A 25505-nucleotide genomic window follows, 5' to 3' on the forward strand; every position below is an offset into this window, starting at 1 on the left:
TCTTGGGTCTTCAGCCTTGTATACATATAAACACCCCACAATGAAGCTCATTATCCAGCCTGCTTGAACGTGGAAGAAAGTTGCTTGCAAACCGCACTGCGTAGAAACGCCACACAGCAAGATGGTGGATTTGAAGAACCAATAAAACTCACAAATTCAGGTTTAAACGTGCAAACTGGCCTACTTGTTGATACCTGTGTGAGTAACAAAAGTAATAATAAAAAATGAATACATGCAGATATTAGCAGTGCCCCGGCATCACTCAACAGCGTTCAGGGGTAGTTTTCGATACAATGCTACTAAGTGCTGGAACAATTTACCGCCACCAATCAGACAACTGAAAAATATTCAAAATTTTAGATTTAAATATAAAAAAAAACTATTTTAGATTCTTTATATAATAATTAATCTTGATATGCAATGTATCTCATAGTAAATATAGACTAACACAATTATTCTGTATCCTTATTATGTGTATTTAATGTTTGTTTTTATATTATCTATATCTCATTTTTTATATTAACGTACCTTGTGCCACCTATAATATAAGTATTATGTATATTTAATTAAAAATTATAATATGATTTAATATTTATTTATAATTCTATTTTATAACTCTATAAATTTACAACATCTACATGAAAAAAAAAATACAATGGGAAAACTACAACAGCTGTTTACTCCAAATGTCACGAGGGGCTGCTGAAAACCAGTGTTGTGTTGGTGTCTTCTGCACTGACCAACAATATACTGAGCCAGCTCCATTTAGCAGGGAATTACGCGCCGCACAGGTATTTAATATTTTGTTTTTGTTTATATTTCAATAATTTTTGTTAACTACATTTAATTTAATTTATTACTTTAAGATTTATACTGTAAATTGAAGGTGTGTGTTTTACTGTTAATGAAGTGTTTCTATTCGATTCTAATACAGTTCTAAATAATTTTCTTGCGTGTAGGTAGGGAGACCCAAATCTTTTTTCTACAAATTTAATCAATATACAGGATGTCCCAAAGTTATGGGACATGAAGGGAAAGTACCTTAAATATCGATGATAGGCTATTTTACTGAAGGAAGACTTTATGTTATTTTTAAAAGTTAGTACTTCTGCATTCAAAGATTTTCTAAAAAATACTTGCCTCGTCTGGGAATCTAACCGACTGAAATGTAAAAAAAAAAACACCCCTACTTTTATGATGCCAATCGAAAGAATGGCCAAAAACTTATAACTCTTCTTAAGTAACATAGTATTTTAAAATAAAGTAGTCAATTAAGTGGGTATTTTTTTGTAAATTAATTAATAAATAACAAAGGGGACTGAGACAGGCGCGGGCGGCGGGCGAATTTTTGTAATCGCTCATTTCGATCGCAACGCGGACAGCGATCGCACGTGTTAATTGATGCGTTGACGCCTTGTGAGAGATATACATGTGATAATAATCTCAAGATGAATCGTAAGATCTTCGGTCATAAAGTGAATAGTCAGTGCAAGCAAATTCTGTTGAATATCAACAAGACATACATTTAAACAAAACCGTAGCAGAAGTTACTGGGCTATCGGAAAAGACTGTATCTAGAATCGTACATCAAGGGAAATTATTGAAAGACAACGAAAGATTCAAATCACCGAAAAAATCAAAACAGGTTCGAAAAAAAAAAGAGTAGAAATAGACGATTTCACAAAAGGAGTGGTAAGAAGTAAAGTCACTCAGTTTTATACAATTGATAAAAAAATACCTACTCTGAAAACGTTGAATGCACGAGTACTTAGAGAAGAGAATATGTAACACTGCGGAAGGGAAATATTTAAGGTTGTTGTTACATGACCTAGGTTTTCAAATTAAGAAATGCGGATCTAAAATGAAACTTCTTATTGAACAGCCAAATATACCATCGTGGAGGTGGAAATACCAAAGGACTATCAAAAAATATCGCAGAGAAGGAAGACATATTTTATATCTTGACGAAACATAATATGTAAATGAGTCTCATATTGCTCAAAATGCTGGCAATTCTATCTCATATTGGAAAAGAGAACCATTTGTTCATCGTACATTGTGGAGGTCAAACTGGATTTGTAGACGGAGCACTTGTAATATTTAAAACCAAATGTAAAACAGGTGATTATCACGATTCTATGAATTTCGTGAATTTCAGTAAATGGATAAATGAAAAGCTAATGCCCAATATACCACCAAATTCCGTCATCGTGATGGATAACGCAGCGGACGACACGACGTGGTTTTCGATGATAAACTGAAAAAGGACGACTTATCAAAATTGATTAAAAAGACAGAAACTGAAGATATTTCTAAAATTGACGAGTTATTGAAAGGAAACGGGCACGAAGTGTTGCGTTTGCCTCCTTATCACCCAGACATGAACCCAATTAAATTGGTTTGGGGTGACATTAAGGGACAATTAACACAAAAAAGTGTGGACTCTAATTTAGACCAAAAAAAATTATGTTAGAGGGATTATTTGCTGAATATTCTGTACAGAAGTGGGAGCATTGTGTTAATCGTGTATACCACGTAATATCGAACCATGTAATATCGAGGACGAGTACTGCAAACATGATGGAATTCGGGATGATGCTGTTGATTTTATTATCAACACTCTGGACGACTCTGATGAATCCGATGATGGCTCCTTCGAAAGTGAAGAATCAAGTTCCACCGACATTGATATGGACATAACTGATTGAAATATAATTTTGATGATTATTCTATATAATAAATAGTACAATTGTTTATTACCAATATTTTATTTACGTACCTTCATAGCTTTTAGTTAGTTAAAATTTTGTATCATCATTAATAATGTTTCATTTAATAAATCACTATTTCTTTACTATGACGTCACATATCTTAGGAACAATCTTGGCGCATTTCATCTCGTGTATATCTCACTAAGCGCCCCCGCCGCCCGCACCTGTGTCAGTCCCCTTTGTCGTCATACCCCCGCGCCCCTGTACCCCGCAGGCGAGGACTCAGATAAACGGTCGGCCTATAGTGGATATAGTTATTGAATTATCAACCGCGCGGTATTATATAGTAATAGCATTTGGTGTTAATATTCTAAGTTTGTAACAATTTTTCTTACGTTATAAAATTGCACTGTCTTCTGTAAAATATACAAGATTTTCAATTACTTTTGACTCAAGAACCACGCATGCCTTCTTATGTTAATATTTTATAATATATTATCTAATACTAATAATACGTCTTACTTTAATATCCAATAAACCTTTTCATGTTGTTTACCTATACATAGATTTGGTTGTGTGACTCCAAAGTACTTAGGTAATGAAAGTGCCCGCCCATGAAAAGAAAAAAACACAAACTATTTAAAAAATATATTATGTAATAAGTAAATGAATTTACAATGGAAATAATGTAATAAAAGTTTTGTCTACAAGACAGATGCATGCTTTCGATATAATGACTTATGAGCCGGGTGACGGGTCGCACGTCGCGGGCGGATCAGTCGCGACGCTCGATCAAACGATTGGTGATTGGCGGTTCATATGATATACCTACTGCGAGAGAACGAAATACAAATTACTATTGCTGCGGCGAACCATTCGATCACGCGTATCTTTTGATTCGATCATTCGCGAACGAAACATTTAATTCAAACCGCTTTTATTAAGGTTTCCCTGCTGATCGTACTTCCTAGAACTGTCATTCGAGTCAGGTGGAACAGGATATAGGTACTACGTATTTATTGGTATATTATCTATGGTAGTTACTACTTGGAATAACAAACTTCGCCTGCTCGTATGCTTGCGCTTTGGCCTGCGTTGAATACGAAGTGGCACACTGCCAATCTTCGGTTTAGATAGGTCCGCGAGCACACACGAGAACCCCAACCACACTAATTCATTAGTTAATTCACAGCTTCTTTTTCGAGCATAAGGATCGTTATATAACATAGGCGGCATTCATTTTCATCTCAAGCTTGTCAGCTACGAAAGGCCTAACTTGAGTCTTGACGAGACTTTCCCTAGCGATACCGCAGCGACAATTCATTGATAAGTGATCAACATCGAATGGACACAAAACAACGAGGCGGTCAGGAGTCCGGAGTCCGGAACATTAATCCAAATTATGCCATAATATTGCGTGCGTTAAAAGGGAAAATATTTCTTGATACTTAATACCCATATAACGAGATCATCTTGTAAATAACAGTATATTTTAGTCCAACATTCACAATATAGGTGGGTAGGTTTAAAATAAAATCCATCTATCTTTAATTATTCTTATATTATTTTTTACAATATTTACAATAACTAAGAGTCTTTTTCGAGATTGAGGAACATAATTGGATACATGTGCCCGAGTTTGGATATCTTTTTTTGTAGGATAATGCGAAGTGTATCCGTGTATGTGGGAGACGGCTTGCATGTTGAGGGGTCTCGCCAGCGAAGACCTGAAAAAGAAAACTTTATTTTTTGCAAACCGAAAAAATCATGAGTATTGAAAAAATATACGATATTTCGAGAAAGTGAGTGCTAAAAACGTTTATTGGTAATATCATCAACAATATAGCAACGAAAAATTCGTCTCTATCGAAATCTAGATTTAAAGTTTTTTATCACAAGAGAAAGAAACAAATTGCGTACATCAACTAGATATTATAGCCGACTAAGTCGGAAGATTGTCAAGTCTTCGATCACACTAAATGGGATTCTAATTGATCTAACTTAGATTACGTTTTCGGATTTCCAAACAGATTTCCTACAAATTGAATAATATAATAAAGTACCTATAAGAAAAAAATTAGATTTGAATCCGTCTGGTGTAGCAAAAAATTACCGCGTTCAAACAAAAAAGAAATTGTACAGCTGTATTATATTGGTACAAATGATTCTACTAAAGGTATTTTTCAGCTGCGTGTGTTAGTTCGTTAAGTACATTACTACCGGCTACCTGTGGCGTCACACGGGAAAAGCGCCGGCGACGGCACGTTGTCTCTGGTGTAGTTCCACAGACAGTCTCGCAGCACTTGCACCAACTGTTATCAATACACGTAATAAACTCATAACTGGTACCTTAAATAAGAAGTACTATTACAGAGGGACAACATGAACCCAATAAAATATGACATTTGCGATCTAGGACTGACATTAGATAATAAATTAAATTTTCATCTGCATATTATAACTACCTGGAAAACAGTGAATAGAGTACTAGGATGCATTATTAGGAATGCTTCTCAATTTAGTGATATTAAGGTAGCGAAGGTATTATATAATGCTTACGTGCGGAGCAAACTTGAGTATTGCGCTACTATCTGGGATCCCTATGAGGATAAATACACCCTCATGATTGAGAAAACGCAGCGTAAATTTGCCCGCTGGCTCTATAAGAGGACCTTCGGATATTACACATATTTATACCCTTCCTTATTTGTGTATGGGATGGTAGAGCTTGAGAGGCTTTCGTTCAGGAGAAAGATGCTGTTAGTGGTGCATTATCTCTCCATAATACGAAATAAATTAGAGTGTCCGCAAATCCTTGCTCAAGTTGGTTTATTGGTACCAAATCGTATCTCCCGTGATACGGCGGGGGCGATGGCTCCGCGGCGTCGGCCGCGTCTACTGGAGCGGCCCGTCACGCGCACCCGACATGCGGAGAACGCTCCTACTATTCGAGCATTACGTCTGATCGGCGACTTGCTCACTCAGTGTGACATTTATTTATTTGCGGACTTATATATTGAATTATATATTAATAACTTTTTTATTTAATTTAATTATTGACTTAAAACTTTGGACTTATTTTATTTGATTATTTGGCGCTATGGACAATATTTGATTTTATATAACTTGATATTTTTTGTATTATTTTATCATTATTTATTTTATCTTTAATTTAAAATCTAATTTTATTATATTAATTGTATTTTGTGACTAGCTTGTAAACGCTTTGGGTAAAACTGTAAGTTTACAGGTTTATATAATAATAAATAAATAAATAGAACCCAAAACAATGATTTTTATAATTTTTGTCTGTTTGTCTGTACGTTTGTGCACGCTAATCTCAGTAACGGCTTAATAACACATAAGCGTGAATTTCCGTGACGCTTCCGTTTCATTTGTAAAAAAATTACCCTCATGCGCCTAAAGAAGTTTCACATCAAAAAGGAATACCAATCTAAAGAATCACAATATATGAAATGTAATAAAATCACCGATCACGATCGCTGAAAGGTCGTAGCGGTAACGCAAGTTAAGCAGCCCCGGTCGTGGTTTCAACTACGGGTGATGAACACATTGATGGGTAACCACAGTTGGCACAGAATATATTTCAAGTGCCTCAGTAACAACTCTGTTTCCAGAATAATTGATAATCACCAAGCGCACATTAAAAAGTAATAATATATTATTGTAGTAAGTTAGTGTAGTAAGTAATAGATATTTACTATTTTGATAAGAACAGTAATCTTATGGAATAGTGTATCTAGGGTAGTTATATATTTTATCTACACCCATGCCAAGATTCTGAAACAGTTAGCTTATTGCCAACATTAAAACACCCAATGTCCTAATAACCATTACATCATCCAAACGAGTGTTACAATGTTGTACTGAATTTCATAACAACACTCCTTGGTTTTTTTTTTCGATCCCTTCATGCGCAAAGGTTTTCAACAAAAAGCCACATTCTTATTGCTCGATGCGTGGTATCTGTATGAATTTCAAAAAAAGAACATTTACGTTTAGGCGCGTTCCACACGACCAGAACGTGGCGCGCCGTAAAAAAAAAAGTTAATTATTCGAAACCCCGCCATTTTTCTTGAAAAAATGAGCGATTCAAGTTTTGACAGCACACCGTCGGATATTTTAAACGCTGCAAAAGAACATAATATTCAAGTGAATTTTAATAATTGCACTATATAAAAAGTAAATTACTACTAAAATAAATAATTTAACTTATACTTAGTTTATTTGTATATAATCAATAATGGATGACACTAGGTTACTACTAGGACTGGCTGTTTGAATGTTAGCAGTAAGCTAACTTTTTCAGCATCTTTTAGAGGATTCATATTCTGGGTTTAGATAAAGTCTTGTATGCAACTGTTGATAATTAGGTATTAAAACACTCATGTGATACTATTATCACACTTGGCTTCGCCTCGTGTGGTAAACACAACAGTTGCATAAGTAACTATTATCTACACCCATGCTTTAAAATTTAAAGGATGTAAGGATTTAAAGTTTAAATCCTCTATTAAAGATTCTGAAACAGTTAGCTTATTGCCAACATTAAAACACCCAATGTCCTAATAACCATTACATCATCCAAACGAGTGTTGTAATGTTGTACTGAATTTCATAACAACACTCCTTTGTTTTTTTTCGATCCCTTCATGCGCAAAGAGTTTCAACAGACAGCCACATTTTTATAGCTCGATGATATTATATACAGATTATATCTGTATGAATTTCAAAAAAAGAACATTTTCACTTCTCATTCTCTGAAATTGCTTATTTGTGCACGATATAGGCTGCACAAAATCAATTTTTGTGCACAAGTGCACAAAAGTATCTACTCATGAATGTATCTATATTAAGGCAAAGAAAATGAGCCATACAGCCAAACACAATAAAAAGTTCAGAGATAGAATTTGTTATTTTATAATATTAACTTTATTTATTTGCCTCATGTGTTTTTAAAGACATAAAAGATATTAAAATTTTAATTAAAATACGATAGGTTATTTAATTAATTTAAAAATATATATATATATATATATTACAAAATTAATTTAATAGTAGGCTGTATAGGTCTGGAGCCTGAGCCTAATATCAATGTCGTAAGATTTAAAGAAAAAGCGGCGGAAAACAGGTCTTGTTTTTCGTGTGTTTATTAATTTCTTCAAATTTGCTAAAATTGTTAAAAATGTCCATGTTATACTACTGTTTTATTTCCTCGCAATCGAAATGAAAAGCAGAGTTTATAACTTGTCCACAAAACCATTTTATCCTCGACATTACTATTGCTAAAAGTCTCGGATAAAATGGTTCGTTTTGTGCACTCGTTGTAAAATCTACTATTTCGTTGTCCAGAATGTCGCGCGCTGTAAAAAAAAAAGTAGGTTATACGAATCCCCGCATTTTTCTTCGATATTTTAATGTATTGTTTATAAAAAATGAGCGATTAAGTTTTGACAGCACACCGCCAGATATTTTAAACGTTAAAGAACATAATATTCAATTGAATTATAATAATTGCACTATACAAAATGTAAATTACTACTAAAATAAATAATTCTTTCATTAATACTTAGTTTACTTGTATATAATCAGTAATGGATGATACTAGGTTACTACTAGCCACATAAACCCACGTTCGTGTTTTAATACCCCTTAATACACAACAGTTGCATAAATAAGTAATAATAATGACCTCACTGGCGGTGAGCTCCGGCGCCAGTTGCAGCATGTGGCACAGAGGATGTGGCAGTAGCTGACCCAGCACCATTGTGGAGAGCAGCTCCGAGAGCGCGGACAACTCGCGGACTAGCTCCGGGGACTGGGTGTGGCGATCTGTATTCACATATACTGTATTGATCTATTAAATGTTACAGTTCCTTATTTAGATGTTAGCTTGTTGTGTGAATTTTAGTAAGTGATATTAAAATTAGTAATAAACTATTTTAATCTTATTTCCTAGAACATAATTATAAAAAAAAAACAGTCATCTGATTAATGGTACAGTCATCGTAATCAATGATATATAGATATTATAATATTTGTATACTTTGTACTTTAGCTGTATTGTGACCTTTATCAATCTAAATTAATATGTTACTATTTAATTTTATTATATAAATAAAATACTTTTCACAGGATTGAAAGGTGTATTAAAAAATGTATAGGTATATTTCTCGTAAGTATATAGTTTTTTTTATTAAATCATTTATTTAATAATGCTATCTGAAGAATACTGCACCATTGAACAGGTAATAATTCTCATAGTTAAAAATTTATTTTCAATTTAAAATAAATAATTATATCTTTGTATGTATTGCATTTGTACATGCTAGCAATACACTTACAGATTATTAATTTTTATTTCCAAAGCTTTATCTTTCAAGTGTTAATCAAACGTCTTATGTCAGATTGACAGTAGATGTCTCTCACCGCTCACAAGTCACAACAATCAAAAGTAAATAAATAAATAAATAGATTATTTTCGCTGTAGCCTCCAATTAGCATTGTCGAGTAAACTGGTGGAATCATTTTAGGATGGAGCTCGAAGTTGATAGTAAACGAAATTTCTCGATGTTGAATTGTTTAAAGACAAATATTAGCGGAATTAACACTAAAGAAATCTCAAATCATTTGGATAATTATGGATTTCCGCAAAGTAACGCCTACTTCAATAGAATTTTAGATAGTGAACGAATTTACCACTTAGTTATTGTATGCACGCGCCATTTTATCACATGTTTTAACTGCACTGCTGTAGATAGACGACAAGCAACGGAATATCAAAATATAGAAATCCAGGAGACATATATAGAAGTGAAATTATCAACCTACAAGCTAAGTAATCGATACATAACTACATATAATCCAAGTCGGACAGTCTTTCCTACTCTTGGACTTTTTGCTAAACGTAAACAAACATTTTGGCGTTGACAGTTGAAGGCTGATGTCATAAATACCAAATATAAATATTTTTATTCAAAATAGGATTTAAAATCACTTATTGAACGTCAAAAACTACCACCCAATCGAAAGAGACTGCCTCAGACCTGAGAAGAATGGGCGCAAGAAACTCAGCGGGTTTTTTTTTAAATATAAAATATAGATTACAATGTAATATCGTATAATAAACATTTATAATTAAAGAGCCTGAGGGTGTTCGCTTTTTTCCTAGTCCGTGGTGTCATTAAGAAAATCGTTTATGCTATAATAACCTTTCCCACACAAACGTTTTTTAACAATTCTTTTAAATTTCGTAACACATTTGTTTTGTACATTTTCTGGGATCATATTGTAGAAGCATATACATCGCCCAACAAAAAACTTACTAACTCAACCCAACCGAGTAGTAGGCATAACAAGTATATGTTTGTTCCTCGTGTTAACATTATAAATGTCACAGTTTCTAGAAAATTCCTCAATGTGCTTATGAACATACAGAACATTACCATGTTAGAGCGTCAGCTTTCTAAACAACTAATTTTTCATGATGCACAATTTAAGATTCGCCCGGGTTTATCTACGGAAAGTACGATCCTGGCGCTCAAACATACCGTCAGATACTACACAGACAGAAGGACCCCGTGTACACGGCTTTCCTTGACCTGTCGAAGGCATTTGACCTGGTTAGATACGACATCCTATGATTTAAACAAAGCGAGGCTGGCGTAGCACAGGAAATAATTAATATTTTTAAATTTTGGTATGGTCAAATGGAAAAATGCACTTTCTGATGAGTATGGATTGAAGTGCAGTGTGCGTCAGGGCGGTTTGACCTCTCCAGCGCTGTTCAATCTTTACATCAATCAGCTCATTGTGGAGCTCGGCGCTACCATGGTCGGCTGCTCGATTGACGGTCACTGTATAAACAGCATTAGTTATGCAGACGACATGGTGCTGTTGAGTCCATCAATTAGTGCCCTTCGAAGGCTGCTGGCAGTTTGAGCCTTATGCAAGGAGGCACGGTCTGTTATACAATGTGAAGAAGACTGAACTCCTAGTGTTTCGGGCGACCATATTACTCCTCACTGACGGCGCTCTACGCTCCCGCTCTATGTCATAGTCATCTCATAAGTCATTCGAAATGATGTGACCTAAATATTTGAACTTATAAACAATCTTTAGCTTTTTATTTGCGAGAAATAAGCAAGGATAATTTCGTGACTTGTGTTTTGGAGTTCGAAATATCATAACTTTGATGAGCCGGTGCATATGTCTCGCAAATGGAAATAAGCTTCCTAAGTCCTCTGATTGGGGGACTAAGCAGTACCATGGATATCCATCTAAGCTGATTTTTTTGATTTGTATAGCAAATATCAGAATATAAATTGCCGAATATTAGATTTAATAATTTCAAATGCCGAGTGTAAGGTTTCCTGTAGTTCACCTCCACTCGTTCCAGAAGATCCCCACCATAAATCGTTAGAGATCAATATACCGATTTTAGTAACAAAAGTTATCCGGAGTTAAAGTATCTTGGAAATAAATACTGTTTCTTTTCTGGTAATTACGATGAACTATACATACGAACATATCTCAAACGAAAATTGGAACGCTCTCATAAATTTGATTACCGAAGACGCTATTAATTATTTTTTTAATTTTTATTTATTTAATGATTTTAATATCATTTTTTTATTTTACCTCTAAAAAAATATAAAAACATATTAATAATAAATAAATGTTAAAAATAATAAAAATAAATTAAAGTTATGGCATAAGATTTATAAGAGGTACAAGCAGTTACACAGGTTTATAAATGTCACTAAGTATGTAATTTTTAGTTTTTAATTTGAAATTTTGAATTGTATTACTAAGTTGAAGTGGAGGTGGCAAATCATTCCAGCAACAGCAGCTTGGTGGCTTGATACCTAAAACTTTCCCGAATCGCAGCAGAAACGCGGACCTCGTATCCATATTCAAAGCTTTATTCTGTCCAAGCCATTTTAAATGCTGGTGTTTTCCAAGCAATTACGCCAAAGAGTAACACAGCAAGGTGTAAATGTCTTTAAGTTGATACATTTCATCTTTCAATTGGTAAATTTAAGCTATATATAAGAAAAAAATTGTACTCTTTTTAGATAATAGTCAAAATTGTGATAACTATGAATAAATTGTGTCTATACTTTAAAAAATTTCTTATGTTCAACCTGTACGGGACTCACCGTCGATATTAATTTTACCTATATCATGTATATCATTTTTTAATGACTGTATGTTCCCTGAAAGTAAATAAATAAAATAAAACTCTCAGGTAGCGGCTCCATCTACAGGACCTACTTTACAATTGATAACCTGTTTAACCTCGATTATAATTGCATATTAGGAAATGGACTCGAGATATCGATCTTTCAAATGTAAAAAATTAGTTAGTGAATCCCAGAAGTGAGCAGTGATAATAGCTGTGACAGTGACTGAGATAAAAAAATCTTTGTATCGACATGTTTTATCAGTTTAAACTACAGGGGGAAAACTTGACTCTTTAACTTTTGTATTGAGCGACCTTAAAAGCGAAGTGAGTGAGCTTGGTCTAAAGATGTCAACAATCCGCAAGGAGTTCGACGGTCTTATATCGACGGTGGGCGTGCTCCAAGCCGACACTCAAAGAAACGAGACTACCTTGGCCAAACATAACGCGAAAATCGCTGCATTTGAGTCATCATTTGATGAATTAAAATCATCACAAAACTTTATTTCCGCTCAGTATGATGCAATGACTGGAGATTTTAAAATGTACATGAATAAAATGACTGAAATGCGCAGTACATGTGACGACAAGCTGCTGACTCATTTGCAGTCTAAATTTCACATGCAAGAAAGCATCTCTAGGAGTTGCAACGTGGAAATACAAGCGGTCCCGGAGCGTAAAGACGAGAATATTCTAGGTATAGTGAGAAATCTATTTGAAAAACTTTCATTTCAATTTTCAGAGGATTCAATTTCATTTTGCAGTCGCGTGCCAAAAATGAATACAAACTCAAACCGTCCCCGAAACATAATTGTCACTTTACAGTCATATCAGCAACACATAGATACAATAAATTGCACTCAGAAGATATGCTTAACTCACTGGACCTAGGAGTTAATGGAGAAAGTGCTTTGTATATGTAACGGAGCATCTCACCCCAGAATGCAAAACTATCTATGCTGCGGCGCGAAAATTTAAAAGAGAGCAAAAATACAAGTATGTATGGGTAAGAAATGGGAAGGTATTCGTAAAAATAATACTAGTCCTGCAATATATATAAAAAATTTAGATAACTTAAATAACTTGTATCTTTGTTGTTAGTAAAATTATTGTATATTATACATATTTATATATATCTCATATTTGTAAATAATTTGAGTGAATTCGAAATGTTGCTTTTTTATCAAAATGTTAATAGATTTCGTTCCAAATTAAGTGAATTTGATCTTAATGTATTGAACAGTGATTATGATATTATTTGTCTAACTGAGACTAACTTCGATAGCTCAGATAGCGATACCGAATTCTTAGATTGTTGCTATACCATTTTAAGACGTGATAGGAATTCTGTAAATAGTCATAAACAATATGGGGGTGGCATCCTAGTGGCGGTTAGGAAAAATATTTTAGCACTTAGACTTTTTCATTTGGAAAGCGACTCCGAATGTGTTTGGTGGTCTTTGAACCCAGGAAAACGCATAGCCCTGTGTGCTTAGCATACATATCTCCAGACATTGCTATTGATCGGTTACATAGATTCTATGATGTCTAATGATTTTATTCCTGAACATGATGGATCTGTTATTATACTTGGTGATTTTAATACATCCTCAATTAACTGGAATGGTGATATGACGAAAGCAGTGACTCCTAATTGTGTTTCTTATGATCTGAAATCAAGGTTATTGCTACAGCTCATAAATCTAGGTGAAGTGAGTCAATACAATAATTTAAAAAATAATAACAAAATAACTCTTGATATTTTGCTTACTAACATCTCGAATGTGAAATATGTACCAGCCCTAGCATTTTGTAAGGAGGATAAACATCATCCCCCTTTCGAAGTGGATATTAAACTTATCGTCACTAATTACTTGAAAATAATACAATTCTAATCCGGTTTTTAATTTAAAAAAATGCGATTTTATATCAACAAAGAGAGAATTAAAGAATACTAATTGGTATACACTACTTTCATCAGTTAATATAAATGAAATTCTTAATATTATCTTCTACGATAAACTCTTTTTTATTAAAAAAAAAAATACAACATAAAAAAAAATTAATAACGAAGAACAACCTGCTTGGTTCAGTCAGTCATTAGTTAAATGTTTAGAAGAAGTAAGCAGAAAATGCACACGAAATACAAAATGTATCATAATCCCAGGATTAATTAATTAGATTACGACACTTTTTCTCTCCTTAGATCTAGAGCCAGTAGATTGATGGATGAATGTTGCAATGCTTATACTAACAATGTCGAAATGTCTTGTAACAATAAATTGTTTTGGAATTTCACCAAATCAAAAGGAAAATATGATGAACGGCCACAGACCTTTATTTATAATAATCGTGTTGCAACATCTGGGTTTGAAATTTGCCAGCTATTTTCTGATTATTTAGCATCGGTGTATGTTCAGTATAACCAAAATTTATCATCAAAGTCTTGCTTTCCTGATGGTTCCTCAAACACTTTAAGCAAGTTAACACTATAGGAAATCGACATTTTGAAAAAGATCAAGAATCTAGATTCGAACGAAAGGCCCTGGACCAGATGGGATACCCTAATTTTTTATTAAATTTTGAGATAAAGAACTTGCACTGCCTTTGATGTTAATATTCAATAAACCTCTAGTCACTGGTTGCTTTCCGGAGTTGTAGAAAATAGCAAATGTTATTCCCATATTTAAAGCAGGTACAAAAACTAAATGTAGTAATTATCGCCCAATATGTATACTGAATTGTTTTGCTAAGATATTTGAGAGTATTGTTTATGATCATATTTACTTTTTATTTAAACCATTAAATTGTTGACAACAACATGGTTTTATTAATAACAAATCAACTGATACAAATTTAATAGAATATTCAGATTTTATAGTGACCTGTGTTGACAATAAGAAGCAAGTTGATGCGGTTTATACCGATTTGCAGAAGGTTGTATAAAGCGAATCATCGATTACTTTCCAGAAACTTGAGAAGTATGGAGTTCATGGGATTTATTATGATGGGTCATATCATATGTTACCAATAGATCACCAATAGATTCCATCGGGAATACTTCAGGGATCACACCTTGGTCCATTGCTCTTTGTCATTTTTATAAATGACATCATATCAGTCATAAAAAATAAGTGCCTCCTTTATGCAGACGATTTAACGATGCCGTTAGACAAGATACTACTTCATAAAATAATTAATAATCAAACGGGTACTTAATTATTACCAAAAATTAATTTTATTTGTAAAATCCCTAAACGTCCAGTTTGGACCGACAACATATTTAAAGATAATCGGAGCCGGACTAACCTAGCATATCAGTCCCGCAACAATTGTTATGGTCGCCAATTTAATACACTTTCTAAAAATAATCAGAAATTCAATTTATTTAATTCCACATCAACCCGCTTTCGTCATTACGTCGCGGACTCCCTGCGGAAGGGCTAATTGTAGAATTGACTATTATTTTTGTTACATTATTTTAAATAATCTGGATGTCACTAAATGTTTTGGCCATGCCGGTTATTGATATTGTCGCTACGTATCTTTCAGTCTCCAGTCTCCTTAATGATATGGTCGGTACCCACCCAGGTGCGCCCGCAGGCGGTGCAGCAGCGTGGCGGCCGTGGCCCGCAGCAGCGCCGACGCCACGCACAGCGCGGGCCGCGCGGCCGCCGCCCGCCGCAGCGCTGCGCGCACCACGGAGCAGCGCTCCGCCGCGCCACGCATATACAGCTCGCGCTCGATGCTCACCTGCTGCAATGTATGTCGTGTGAGGTGACGCCACCGTCCCGGTAACTAAGTAAGTAGAACATCTTCCCTGCTAGCCTTGTATCGTGCAGGTTTTTTTTAACTCCAAGATGTCCGCCGCGCGAAATTCTGATTTCAATATTATGGATATCGTATCCGAGGTTCTCAAGGGTGCAAAGAACGAAGTTGGGATCATTATTTAAATACAAGATGGCCACCGCACGATACCGATTGAGATAGAGAGAGAAAGGGCGAACGTAGCATGAAACACATGGTACCGCTAGTAAGTAGAACAACATCGCTACTAGCGTTGTATCATGCAGGTTTAGCGCGCGGCCGCGAATAAGTAGAACATCTGCCTACTAGAGTTATATCGTGCAGGCTTTTTTTTTATATGAGAGGGGGCAAACGGGCAAGAGGCTCACGGGGTGGGGAGAGGTGAGGCAACCGCCCATGGACATCCGCAACAACAGGTGTGTCAAAATATGCGTTGCCGGCCTTTAAGGTCGGAGTATGCTTTTTTCTTGAAGGTCCCTAAGTCGTATCTGTTCGGGAAGACCGCTGCCGGTAGTTGATTCCACAAAGTGGCTGTGCGAGGCAAGAAATTTCGAACAAAACGCGCGGTTGTGGAATGCCAGACGTCTACGTGATGCGGATGGTACTTTTCACGTAATGTCCGGTGGTGGTAATGTCGACCGCTGGAAACAACCCGAACAGCTCCTCTGAGCACTTCCCGTGATAAATGCGGTAGAAGATGCAGAGAGAACCCACATCTCTACGCAATGCTAGAGAATCAAGCCGATCGGAGTTCGGAGAATCTTCGTTGTATGCGGTCTAATGGAAGAAGCTGGTAGTGGGGAGCACCCGCCCAGAGGTGAGAACAGTACTCCATGTGAGGCCGGATTTGCGCCTTATAAAGTTGCAGGCGGTGGCTTTTAGTGAAGTACTGTCTCGCCTTACTGAGTACACCAAGCTTTTTTGAGGCCAGTTTGGCTTTCTCTTCCAAGTGACCACGGAACTGAACGTCGCTCGATATATCGACGCCAAGTATGCCAATACAGGCTGTCGCAGTCAGAGGAGTGATCTCGAATCGAGGGGATACGACAAAGGGAGAGTTTTTAGTGGTGAACGCACAAACTTGCGTCTTCTTGGGCTTGAATTGGACAAAATTTTATCGGCCCCATTCCGAGACTTTGCAAAGCATAGTCTCTATTTCAGACACAAGTTTGTTCCGGTTCTCGTCGACGCTATCCCGGGACATGTTGGCACGGCCGGTGTAGGAAGCATACCCTGTGCTGTCGTCTGCATAGCAATGAATATTGCTGATTTGCAGCATATCATTGATATGCAGAAGAAACAGCGTAGGGGATAGCACGCAGCCTTGCGGTCCACCAGCGTTTATGGGCTTTAAGTCGGTGCATGCACCGTTGATAACAACCTTGATGCTCCGATCAGCCAAAAAGCTAGTGACCCATTTGAACAACTTCTCGGGAAGTCCATAGGATGGCAGTTTCACTATAAGCCCTTTATGCCACACCCGATCGAAGGCATTCGCTATGTCCAAACTCACCGCCAACGCCTCTCCCTTCGTCTCAACCGCTTGCGCCCATTTATGGGTGAGGTATGCAAAAAGATCACCAGCTGAGCGACCCTGACGGAAACCGTACTGGCAGTCGCTGATCAGCTGGTGCCCCTCTAGGTATCCCAAGACCTGGCGGTTGATGATCGACTCCATTACTTTGGAGAAAATGGAGGTAATGCCAATGGGGCGGTAGCTGGACGGATCTGAGCGTACACCTTTCTTAGGGATCGGGTGGACTAAATCCGCCTTCCATAATTTCGGGACTACGTCTGATGAGTAGGAGAGCCGGAAAAGACGGGTAAGGACCGGCGCCAGTTCCGGAGCACATGTCCGCAGCACTATCGGGGGAATGCCATCGGGCCCGCTCGATTTGTGAATGTCCAAGGTGAGAAGCGCCTTAAGCACGGCGCCATGCCGGATTTTTACCTTCGGCATATATGACTCGCACCGAGGAATATGCGGTGGTGGTGCACCTTGGTCATCCAGAGTCGAGTTGGACGCGAAGAGGGAGCTCAGGAGATCAGCTTTCTCTTTCGCGTCATGGGCCAGCGAGTCATCATCCCTGTGCAGTGGCGGAATGGCTGGCTGGCAGAAGTTTCCTTGGACAGCCTTGGCGAGCTACCAGAACGCACGAGTTCCCGAGGGAAGGCGTGCAAGTCTCTCGCCAATTCTTCCAATGTGCTTCGACTTCGCGTCAGCAACAACTCTTTTGAAGGACCTGGAGGCATGATTGAAGTGTTTTTTAAGTTCGCTGGAATTCACATCCATAGAGATACCACCGCATTGACCCAAGCCTGATAGCACTCCTGCTTTCGGCGAGAGGCCATTTTGCAGGAGAGGTCAAACCATGGTTGGGACCTGCCACCGATAGGCTTAGAGGAGGATGGAATGAAGAGTTCCATACCTTGCAGTACCACATCAGCAACAGCGTCAGCAGCGGCATCTGGATCCCCCAGCGAAAAACAGATCTGCCTCCACGGGTAGGATGCAAAAAAGCACCGCATCTCGTCCTACTCTGCTGACCTATAGTGCCACACGCGGCGACAACCTAAGAAGCGGGCCAGACTAAATAGTTGCAGGTGGTGGCCTATAGTGAAGTACTGTCTCGGAACTGAACGTCGCTCGGCATATCTACCCCGAGTATACCGATATACAGGCTGTTACTGAGATTATACTGTTACTTAGAATTTTTAGTGATAATTCGATAGGTACCGGCGTAACGTAACCTTGGCGTTGATTACAAACGGTATGTAACGACCGCGTAGTAATCAGTGACTCACTCAATATCTCAGAGATCACGTGAGTACTGTGGGTTATACCAATACAAGCGATACTAATGATTTATTAGTGATTAGCATTATTGTTACATAACAAGTAGATTACTGGCAGTGACAGCAGTGTTTACCAAACTCTGTAGTCCTGAGATAATGAAACTTGCTAATATTTGAAATAAAATTATTGTTCATTGCGAAAGCTAGAAAGATAATATATATAATAATAAAAAGAAACTAATATTATAATGGACGAGTTAATTAGCAAGTGATAAGCGAAGAGACTGTAAAGTAGAGTATGAAAGAGTATTGGATGTGATGTACTGTTCATAAGAACTCTCTTACTGAGTGACAAACGTTACGGGATGTGATTTGTATTACAAAAAATCGATCCATCGCCTGTATATTGTATCCACCAACCCGTTAAATATTATAATTATATAATTTGAAAAATTAAAATTAAATTGATATAATTTTAATTGATAATAATCATAATAAAAAAAATATGTACCTTTGTAAAGTCTTCGTCCGGCCAAGGTAATCCATTATACATAACGTCTGGGGACACGAGCTCAACAAGCAATAATGATATCGATGTTGCGCCTTCCACTATACCATTGTTACCATCCTGAAAATTAAGTATAAGTTTTGCAAGGTGGCAAAATGGTTATTTATGAGACTTTTTATATAATTGCATTAGAATCATATGTTTTCTCTTGAAAAGATAAATATTAACTGAGAAAAAACAAAAAAAAATATAGTAACACATTTATACGTTGGTCCTTCGAGCAGGATACTCACCATACATGACATAAGTGCCCCCATCAATAGCTCGTTATTGGGTGTGAGTATCGGCGGTATGCCGTTATCGTCTTCGCTGCTGTTTCTGCGAACACCTTTGCCAATGATTCCCGCGTGGAACACAGACGTATGACTTTGCGTTAATTGAGTTATAGGTCCCTGTAATATTTTATAAATATACTAAAGATATTCTAATTAATGTAATTTTATGCAATAATATAGATTTCAATTTCTCGTGTTGATTGTACTATCCTTGATATATTTGAAGACTAATAGAATTCAAAATGAAATGATAAACTAAGCATTGGTTCGTAAAAAACTAGATAAAAAGTAAAAATCTTGGTTAATGAATATGTTACATACATGCTTCTGATTCATAGTAATAAGGAGATCGTCATCCTCCCACTCTCTCGCAGTGGCCAGTAGGTTCGGTATAACGGGCTTACTGCCAAATATCTTGTCTTCCCTGAACATTGCAGTCTCTAGCAGTTGACGCAATGCCACGGCCCGGGCTAGTTTACTATGCAGGCATAACTTGCGAAGCAAACGACTCGCTGTTTGTACACCGCGGAGTTTTGACATAATATCTGTAATCGTACATTAATATGTCAAATTACAATAGCAATAATAAAACTTCATAAGAGCTTTTAATGCGTTGTTGAAAAGGAAATATTAAAGAAGCTTGGTCATGTAGAGAGATGAGGATATGGATGAAAGTAAATTGATTGATTGAATGAATGAACTCAGATGGAAGTGTTGGGTAAAGTCAAGCTACGTGATCATTAAAAGACCACACACACACACACACTCACTAACGCCTTCATCTCGTCGGGGTAGGTAGGGACAACACATCCTATCCTTACAAGCCTCACGCGCCTCCTCTACATTCGTTACTCTTTTCGTACAATATACTCGCCGGTTCCGAGTGCTTTAGGCCTTTCCTTTTTTCAAAAAGTCCCCAATTCGGTCGACGAATATTCTACAAGGTCTCCTGCGACCGACTTTAAAATACCAGATTTATGTTTTGAAAAGGAGTTGCATCAAGAGAACTGTGAATTACTTTAGAGAGATTCTATGAAAGAGTGCAAGTTTAAAGGTTCGTGCCCACACGTCAGCCACGTCGACTTCAGGTCGCCTATCAGTCACGTAAGAACTTTAGAAGAAGTAGTAAGACATTGACTCTAACAAGCAAATCAGTCACGCCACGGCACATCTTAGTCAATGTCAAGTATACATTATGACAAAATTAATGCAGCGGTTTAGTCATTTTTTGTATATCGTCAGCAGATGCGCTAACAAGTATGTACCTACACTTATTGGATATAATATGCTAAGTCCATACTGTATGAAGCCTGCATCAGCACGGTGTTAATATGTAAATGTATATTGCTGCGCCTCTCGAAATATAAATCTAAACTAGAGATCATGCTGTGCCTTGATGGTTACAGTCAAAAACTCTGAGAATGATAACTGGAGGCATAACAAACATATATCTCCATTAAAATAATGTTAAGACAGTCAAGGAGGTAATGATAAAAAACATTTTTTTTAAGAAATACGAGGACAAACGAGCGTACGTAGTGTTACGTGATCACCGCCGCCCACATTCCCTTGCAACACCAGATGAATCACAGGAGCGTTGCCGGCCTTTAAGGAAGATGAACGCGCTTTTTTTAAAGGTATCGTACTATGTGTCGGATGATATCCTTATTTGTGGCATGTCGTGCGAAGGTGAAATTCGGCGGCAAGATTCAGGTGAAACAGCTCTTCGGAACACTCCCCGTAAAAAAATGCGGTAAAAGACACACAATGTTGCGACGTCTCTACGCAACGCCAAGTGATCCAGCCGTTCACAGAGCACTGGGTCCCGTACAATTCGAGCTGCTCTGCGTTGCACGCGGTTAAATGATTCGAGCTGATACGGGGGTGCGCCAGACCAGTGATAACAGCAATACTTCACATTTGGCTGGACCTGCGCTTTATCACTGCCCAATTATATAAATAGACTGAAGCCAACGAAATTTTACAGCAATCGAGCTAATGAGCATAGAGCCTTTCAAGAGGTTTAAAATATTTGCATATGAAAATCTGATTGCATGAGCCAGCGCCAAGTTATAATAAGACTTATGGCTGGATCTAATCCAGCGTAATTCTAGATCGATTGCGGGAAAACAAATCGCAGGACAAAAGAACATTATTTATTGCTGGCTGTAAACGGTCTTTTGAACGACAAGAGAAAAATGAAAACATTAGCTTCATGGCTGTATTGTGATAGTAATTATTGTTTGTAAATGCGTTCATTGATCGCACCATGTATGTACACAGCTACGTCACATGACTGTCAATACCTCTGATCCATGTGATATCAGTAGCGCCATTGGTAACATTTTATTCATTCATTTTAATAGCAGATTATATTAGGTGTAACACCAGTCACCACCAAATTAAGAAATCATTTGTGTTATTTTAATAGTAATTTCATCAATGATTTAAAAGTAGCAATAATTTCCATCAATAGTTCGCGACCTATCCCTACTCTTCTGTATTGTGTTATTACCATCGCACGTAACATCTTTCAAATTAAATTTCGTAATGGCAGTGGTGTCCTCATCTGAGTTCTAATTCATTGCTCGTGGGCTGGTTGGTTGTACACATAAACATAATTTGTACCTGTTTCATGTAAGCATCTGAAGAAATACTGAACAACAGCGTGGACAATTTTGAGAATAACTTCCACACTTGGTGGTGGTGACTTAGTCCCGGACAGGTCAACTCTGTCGAGCACCTAAAAATGAAAGGTTTTCTTATCTTAATGGCCATGTTAATGGGGATTCATATATAAGTAAAATTATTATTAGTAAACTTGCAGCGCCTAACGCTGCATCTGCAACGACATAGTTTTGACGTATTGACATTTAAACGGCTACTGCAAGGCTCAGTCTCTCTTCTAATTAATAGCTACCATCTTGTTCGCTCAGATAAAGTGACCGGCCAGTCGAGAGTGCATAATGGCACAAAGCTGAAAATACGCAGCTGAAACTGAAATGTGTTTACATTGCTGCCTATAAACCCAGGAAAGGATATACTTCAAAGATAGTTTGGTGAGAGTTAGGAGCAAATTAACGATACTCGGCCGAATCTTTCCATTTCCAAAAATAACAATAATCGTAACTAGAATTAGATTAATTAATTGGATTGTATAAAAATACGCAACTATTTATATACTTTTTAATGCATATTATATCTATTGTTTTGGAATAATGATTTTGAAGTCGGTTGTTATTTGTTAAAAATTTTCTTATTAACAAATACTGCTAAGTCTAACCTAGTTCACTTTCCGAAAGTCGATCGAAGTATAGACATTTTTAATGATAAGTTCTCTGCTCTTCGGTGTAAACTTCGGAAATAGATATGTTGCTAGACAGAGATATAATTTGCTGTTCAACAAAAATTATTCATTTAATGTTACATTTTAGTTCTGCCGTATTTAAGTAAAATAAGTTTTATTCATTTAAATTAATTTTCACTTTATAGAAACTAATTATATAATTGTATTGTATTATATTTTATCTTAGTAGGTATTAATTCTTATGTTGTACATTTAAAATTCAAAAAAACACTTAGACTTATTTTGAATAATATTAAATGTAATTAGTTGGTGATTATTGTGTTGGCGATGCTAATAAATAGATAAGGGAACTGGTTCCGCTCCAAGTACCTGTGCTATGGCATGACAAGTGTCCATCTCCGGCAGAGTGGACATGGAGCACGGGACACGCGGGCGCAGCAACGACGAGTACTGCTGGAGTGCTGCGCCCGTCCGGTACAAGTTGGCTTCGACCGCACGGCTGATGCTACGAGTTCGTAAGGCTGCAACTCGCTTTGAGTTTTCCCACCTATTTTATGTTCAATATGTTTTAATGCGGTAGATTAGTGACTTCCCTATGATACTACATATCGGTTAGATATTCAGAGAAAGTCAGGCTATTGGGATTCAATATTTAATAATTATCTGAATTTAAAAAAAATATTTATACTCTCTATGTACAAGATGGTAAAAATTTTGATTTAAAAAAAGTAAAATAAAATTATAGATCGTTAAGGGCAAGCAAGAGAACGATATCGGCAATACTACTTACTCTTGTTACGACGACGACTGCTGACATTTTACATAATCAAAAAAAGACAGGACATAAAATTGACTATTTTTCACGATGAATCCATCTTTCACAAATAATTGATCACTCACCTGAGCAATTTAACAATATTGAGACAATAATGATGGACATAGGTCTTCTGATCCTCTGGCACGTTGTTATCAATGAAACACTTCTTGATCTGTTCGTCACACAACATGGCGTCTCGGAGGGCGTACTCTACTCCAGTATTAATAAAGCCCTGGTATCGGTCAGTGTCAATGTTCACATCTGGCGAGTCATTTGGCGTGTGCATTGTTATTGTACCTGATATTATTCGCACCAAGAGCGCTAATGTTGTATCGTTTCTGGAATACTGAAGGAGATAGCTAAGTGTGCTAACGAATTCTGATGGTTGATTATAACCTACAATAAAATAACATGTTATTTATAAATATAATCGTAGATCGGATGAGAGTGTGAACGGAACATATATCTTCAGAGATACAACATTCCAAAAATATTAACACCAACACATGTATTACGCACGGAATCATTTAGAGATGAGGACCCAACACGGAGCAGTATCATTGAGCGAAAATAATGTCAATTTAGCTAAGGACAACATCGTAACCAGCGAACAATAAGCGTTCATCGCGATGCGTGTCGGGACCTATAGTTTAAGTAACATTAATGCTCATTTAGTAATTGAAATGTCTATCGGAACTACATAAATAAACACATGGTTTGAAAAAAAAATTAAAAAAAATTATAGATTTTTTTCAAGTCAATTACCATATATCTTTAGAGTAACGAAATGCGCAGGCTATAGCAGTTATAATTAAAATTCAAACATTTAATGGAAAAGTGCAACTATCTAATAGATATCAAATCACAGGTTTTCGAGTTAATTTAAATATAAAAAAGGCTAGGAAAGGATCTAATGCATATTGTCGATAATGGACAGTTTCATATGCAACACACAGACAAATATAAATACATAAGTTTCATACCGCTGTCCACTGTTGAGTTTAAATGCAAAAATATTAAATATTAAAAAAAAAACATTGAAAACTGATTACAATTTTTAAGAAAAGTCTTTGAAAATTAAATCAATGGTATTTTTATAAATAATTTAATTTAAAAATATCCTCATGTAACAGAAGTCTATATTCTGTAGCAAACGATTTTACGACCTTCACGTAGTACTAACAACCCTCAACCACACATAGATACAATAAACACTTTGTAACAACCACAAGCTCTTTAGGTACAATTTTCGAAGCTCAAAGAGCTGACTAAATGATTCGCGATTTATCTACCAGCAGATATTTAGATCCTCACTTTGGGACTCATTTCATATTTAATATAATGGCGTGATAAACTTATATTGTTATGTTTACTCTCCAATTATATTTAATTATATTGTACCGTAATGAATGTTAAGTCGCCGATGTCAATCTCACGCCTCTTAACCCTCTAACATGTTATTATGTATTTGAAGGCAATGACTTAATTGTCATCAACAACAATGAACAAGCCAAGTTACTACAATTAAATTAATAAATTTTAATGAACAAGTAATAATAATAAATACTTACAAACAAGTATGATAATCCTGGCTGTGGAATATTGTTCCAACTGGTTGCCCTCGAGTAGTTTCTCTCTCACAATACCAATCTCTTCTGCAGTACTGGAGAGCAAAGGAATCGATCGCTCCGGAAACATTACTTCATACTCCAATTTTTGTAAGAGGTATTCTGTAATTATTATTGGCTAACAATAATGGAAGCTGCACAGATAATTAATTAATTTAACAACGAACACAAGTGAAACGTGTCAGGTATTATTGGGAGTTGGTTTGGTTGGTTGGTTATAAATAGACTTATTTTTTCTTAGAACGAATGTTTCTATATTTGTTTTATTATCCAGGTGATCCCGGTTAGTATATAAGATCAAGATAATACAAAAATTATATTGTCGTCGGTCTTTCATAAGTGTGCAAAATGTTCAAGATTCGGGCGCTCTACTATATAGTAGTTTAGTGTT

General features: G+C 36.4%; 1 protein-coding gene across 4 annotated transcripts in view; it reads right to left on the minus strand.

Moving 5' to 3' along the window:
- Nucleotides 1-4255: 4255 nt before the first annotated feature.
- Nucleotides 4256-25505, minus strand: part of LOC126973347 (integrator complex subunit 5) — a 43510-nt gene continuing 22260 nt past the window's right edge. For 3 of the 4 annotated variants that reach the window (XM_050820688.1, XM_050820616.1, XM_050820847.1), the window contains 11 exons: nt 25058-25216; nt 23570-23882; nt 23039-23216; nt 21991-22105; nt 19684-19907; nt 19321-19479; nt 19031-19147; nt 15504-15672; nt 8425-8564; nt 4939-5023; nt 4256-4438 (listed from right to left, as the gene is read on the minus strand). In XM_050820688.1, coding sequence (XP_050676645.1) covers nt 4299-4438; nt 4939-5023; nt 8425-8564; nt 15504-15672; nt 19031-19147; nt 19321-19479; nt 19684-19907; nt 21991-22105; nt 23039-23216; nt 23570-23882; nt 25058-25216 — 1799 coding nt within the window. In that variant the 3' untranslated portion in view covers nt 4256-4298. The remainder of the gene's footprint in view (nt 4439-4938; nt 5024-8424; nt 8565-15503; nt 15673-19030; nt 19148-19320; nt 19480-19683; nt 19908-21990; nt 22106-23038; nt 23217-23569; nt 23883-25057; nt 25217-25505) is intronic. The other variant, XM_050820773.1, reaches the window with a different exon arrangement.

This window comes from Leptidea sinapis, chromosome 1 (assembly GCF_905404315.1).
Source record: "Leptidea sinapis chromosome 1, ilLepSina1.1, whole genome shotgun sequence".
Lineage (NCBI taxonomy): Eukaryota > Metazoa > Arthropoda > Insecta > Lepidoptera > Pieridae > Leptidea > Leptidea sinapis.